This window comes from Oncorhynchus clarkii, chromosome 9, assembly GCF_045791955.1.
Source record: "Oncorhynchus clarkii lewisi isolate Uvic-CL-2024 chromosome 9, UVic_Ocla_1.0, whole genome shotgun sequence".
Lineage (NCBI taxonomy): Eukaryota > Metazoa > Chordata > Actinopteri > Salmoniformes > Salmonidae > Oncorhynchus > Oncorhynchus clarkii.
This window is the reverse complement of record NC_092155.1, coordinates 70,805,374-70,809,943: the sequence shown is the minus strand read 5'-3', so window position 1 is coordinate 70,809,943 and position 4,570 is coordinate 70,805,374. Positions and strand designations below refer to the sequence as shown.

The 4,570-nt window shown below is 41.4% G+C and overlaps 1 protein-coding gene across 1 annotated transcript in view; it reads right to left on the bottom strand.

Moving 5' to 3' along the window:
• LOC139416890 (mitogen-activated protein kinase 14A-like) overlaps positions 1 to 3,874 on the bottom strand; it is an 11,255-nt gene extending 7,381 nt beyond the window's left edge. The window contains exons 1-2 of the mRNA XM_071166049.1: positions 3,704 to 3,874; positions 267 to 396 (exon numbers count right to left, since the gene is read on the bottom strand). Coding sequence (XP_071022150.1) covers positions 267 to 396; positions 3,704 to 3,822 — 249 coding nt within the window. The 5' untranslated portion in view covers positions 3,823 to 3,874. The remainder of the gene's footprint in view (positions 1 to 266; positions 397 to 3,703) is intronic.
• Positions 3,875 to 4,570: the final 696 nt, after the last annotated feature.

The following is a 4,570-nucleotide window of genomic DNA, read 5'->3' as shown; positions in this document are numbered from 1 at the left end:
GTGAAGTGTTGAGTGAAAACACGGGCCCATAACGGCCGCTACTCCTTTCCCCTAAACATAAATAAACACATAGGAAAGAGGCAAAGCAATACAACTGGATGCTGAATAGTGTCCATTTGACTGTAAATGATTCTGATGTGAAGTACTGTAGAATGACAATTACTGCATTGTAATGAAAAGCCTCTACATTTTTGAGTGACTGGAATCTCTGTCTAGGGGAGCGCATCTCAGATATCCCACTATAATAGAAGCTAACAAGTACTTACATTGTCATGCTGGATGTGGCGCAACAGTCGTAGTTCCCGGTAGGCCCGTTTAGCATGGATCAAGGACTGAAATGGACGATAGAGCTTCTTAATGGCCACCTTCTCCTTGGTCTGCTGGTCAATAGCAGAACTAATAAATGAGACAAGGTCAGAAGTCAAAGTACATTAGTGCTGGATATAACAATTATGTCTCAGACTAGATAGACTGGTTTACTCTCAATAACAACAGACTGTGGGGGATATAGATAGAATGGTTCACTCTCAATAGCAACAGACAGTGGGGGATATAGGTAGAATGGTTTACTCTCAATAGCAACAGACTGTGGGGGATACAGATAGACTGGTTTACTCTCATCAATAGCAACAGACTGTGGGGGATATAGATAGAATGGTTTACTCTCATCAAAAGCAACAGACTGTGGGGGATATAGATAGAATGGTTTACTCTCAATAACAACAGACTGTGGGGGATATAGATATAATGGTTCACTCTCAATAGCAACAGACTGTGGGGGATACAGATAGACTGGTTTACTCTCAATAACAACAGACTGTGGGGGATATAGATAGAATGGTTCACTCTCAATAGCAACAGACTGTGGGGGATATAGATAGAATGGTTTACTCTCAATAGCAACAGACTGTGGGGGATATAGATAGAATGGTTTACTCTCAATAGCAACAGACTGTGGGGGATATAGATAGAATGGTTCACTCTCAATAACAACAGACTGTGGGGGATATAGATAGAATGGTTTACTCTCAATAGCAACAGACTGTGGGGGATAGAGATAGAATGGTTCACTTTCAATAGCAACAGACTGTGGGGGATATAGATAGAATGGTTCACTCTCAATAGCAACAGACTGTGGGGGATATAGATAGAATGGTTTACTCTCAATAACAACAGACTGTGGGGGATATAGATAGAATGGTTTACTCTCAATAGCAACAGACTGTGGGGGATATAGGTAGAATGGTTTACTCTCAATAACAACAGACTGTGGGGGATATAGATAGAATGGTTTACTCTCAATAACAACAGACTGTGGGGGATAGAGATAGAATGGTTCACTCTCAATAGCAACAGACTGTGGGGGATATAGATATAATGGTTCATTCTCAATAGCAACAGACTGTGGGGGATAGAGATAGAATGGTTCACTCTCAATAGCAACAGACTGTGGGGGATAGAGATAGAATGGTTCACTCTCAATAGCAACAGACTGTGGGGGATAGAGATAGAATGGTTTACTCTCAATAACAACAGACTGTGGGGGATATAGATATAATGGTTCATTCTCAATAGCAACAGACTGTGGGGGATAGAGATAGAATGGTTCACTCTCAATAGCAACAGACTGTGGGGGATAGAGATAGAATGGTTTACTCTCAATAGCAACAGACTGTGGGGGATATAGATAGAATGGTTCACTCTCAATAGCAACAGACAGTGGGGGATATAGGTAGAATGGTTTACTCTCAATAGCAACAGACTGTGGGGGATACAGATAGACTGGTTTACTCTCAATAACAACAGACTGTGGGGGATATAGATATAATGGTTCACTCTCAATAGCAACAGACTGTGGGGGATACAGATAGACTGGTTTACTCTCAATAACAACAGACTGTGGGGGATATAGATAGAATGGTTCACTCTCAATAGCAACAGACAGTGGGGGATATAGGTAGAATGGTTTACTCTCAATAGCAACAGACAGTGGGGGATATAGGTAGAATGGTTTACTCTCAATAGCAACAGACTGTGGGGGATACAGATAGACTGGCTTACTCTCAATAACAACAGACTGTGGGGGATAGAGATAGAATGGTTTACTCTCAATAGCAACAGACTGTGGGGGATACAGATAGACTGGTTCACTCTCAATAGCAACAGACTGTGGGGGATATAGATAGAATGGTTTACTCTCAATAACAACAGACTGTGGGGGATATAGATAGAATGGTTTACTCTCAATAGCGAACAGGCTGTGGGGGATATAGATAGAATGGTTCACTTTCAATAGCAACAGACTGTGGGGGATATAGATAGAATGGTTTACTCTCAATAGCAACAGACTGTGGGGGATATAGATAGAATGGTTTACTCTCAATAACAACAGACTGTGGGGGATACAGATAGACTGGTTTACTCTCATCAATAGCAACAGACTGTGGGGGATACAGATAGACTGGTTTACTCTCATCAATAGCAACAGACTGTGGGGGATATAGATAGAATGGTTTACTCTCATCAATAGCAACAGACTGTGGGGGATATAGATAGAATGGTTTACTCTCAATAGCAACAGACTGTGGGGGATAGAGATAGAATGGTTTACTCTCAATAACAACAGACTGTGGGGGATATAGATAGAATGGTTTACTCTCAATAGCAACAGACTGTGGGGGATATAGATAGAATGGTTTACTCTCAATAGCAACAGACTGTGGGGGATATAGATAGACTGGTTTACTCTCAATAGCAACAGACTGTGGGGGATATAGATAGAATGGTTCACTCCAGTGAAGGCTGCCGAGGGGAGAACGGCTAATAATAATGGCTGGAACGGAGCAAATGGAATGGCATGTGTTTGATGTATTTGATACCATGCCACTAATTCCGCTCCAGCCATTACCACGAGCCCATCCTCCCCAATTAAGGTGTCACCAACCTCCTGTGGTTTACTCTCAATACCAGGTCATCAAAGACTGCAAAATCTTTGATTGACTTTTATGTCAGAGTTTGACAAATTATTATCTGAAGTCCTACAAATAACATTTGATTTCAGACATTCCATATGACCTATATCTGGCAGAGGTAAAACTGGGTTTCAAGATTACAGGGCTTGCTCCAGGTTGGGAGAGCAAAATTCTTGTCTTATCTCGAAACCTGCTTCAACTTGCTTATTTGCTTGAGGAAATACAATAGTGCCTCTGTTAGCAATGACCAGTCTATTCAGTATTGAACAAATGCAACAAAAAAACTGTCAAAATACAATAATGTAGAGTTTTGGATTTTATTTAAATTAAATAAACAATTATAGGCTAAGGGAAAGTTGTTCCTTCCATTATTTTTTATTTTCTACATATTTTGCAATGACTGAGATTGAGAACAACTGTATTTATACAGAGGTATATTCTAAAGAATACAAACACATGCTGGTTTGGCGTGAAGTTATTCCTGCAAGGCCTCCCAATAATTACCCGTTCACCCAAAGGGTTTGTGCTATCCTTGGGATATCCCTACCCCCATTGAAGTTTACATTTTACATGGAGAAGGTAAGGGTTCAAGAATATGGTTTGGTAAGGGATATGGTTAAGGTTAGGGTAGGGGTAAAGGTTAGGGTAAGGGTAAAGGTTACGGTTAGGGTTTAGGGTAGTGATGTCCCAAGAATCCCAGAATGCACTGACCGTTCACAAAGTCAACTCACCATACTGTCCCGTAAGCACCTGAGCCAACAGCTTTCAGTGTGGTATATTGCTCCGGAACCTCCCATGTTGTTTTCTGTATTTCCAGTCTAAGGAAACCTTTCTTCACGGGCGATTCCATTTTGTCAATACAAAATGTCCCTTTAGTTCAAACCAGTGCGGTACCTATTGGAAATCTGTAATCGCTTTAAGATTTGGAAATGACAGGTAAGCAAAGGTAGCTGGGAGACGCCCACCCTGAGGGTGCGTTAGTAATTTCACTCTGGTTATCTACTACGATTTCAGAGCTCTAGTCTGAGTGTGCCAGAGTGCAGAATAACTTCTGAGTTTATGAATATGGCCGGTGTCAGTAAATGTAGGCAAAAAAAGCGTAATTCAATTATTGCCAGCAGCACAGTTACAGTCACCAATAGGCTGGATAACATGAAAACAGCCTAATCATCTCTGCTAGGGGGAGTAAAATGGTCAGAGTGAGGTGTTTTCTTATTTGTGTCTGGAAGTAGTTAGCATGCTAGCCAAGTTAGCCTTTTAGCTTGGTTGCTTGACTGCCGTTGTAAGGTCAGAACGCTCTGATCAACCCTACTCTAGGCCAGAGCGTCCAATGTGCGCTCTGAACACTTCGAGAACGCAATGCTCTGAATTTAGGAACAGACAATCTGACAATGCTCTGAATTTATGAATGCCCAGAGCGCAATCTGAGCACACTCTGGCACTCCAGATTGAATTTATAAACACACCACATCTTGTCCTTTCCGCTGTACTGCAATGTGTAAACAGTCACCTGTCAGAGGCTCTGTATACCTCCTCCCGCCTTGAATCATCAACATTAACTAATCTCTGATTACCCATACTTTTAAAGCAACACTAAG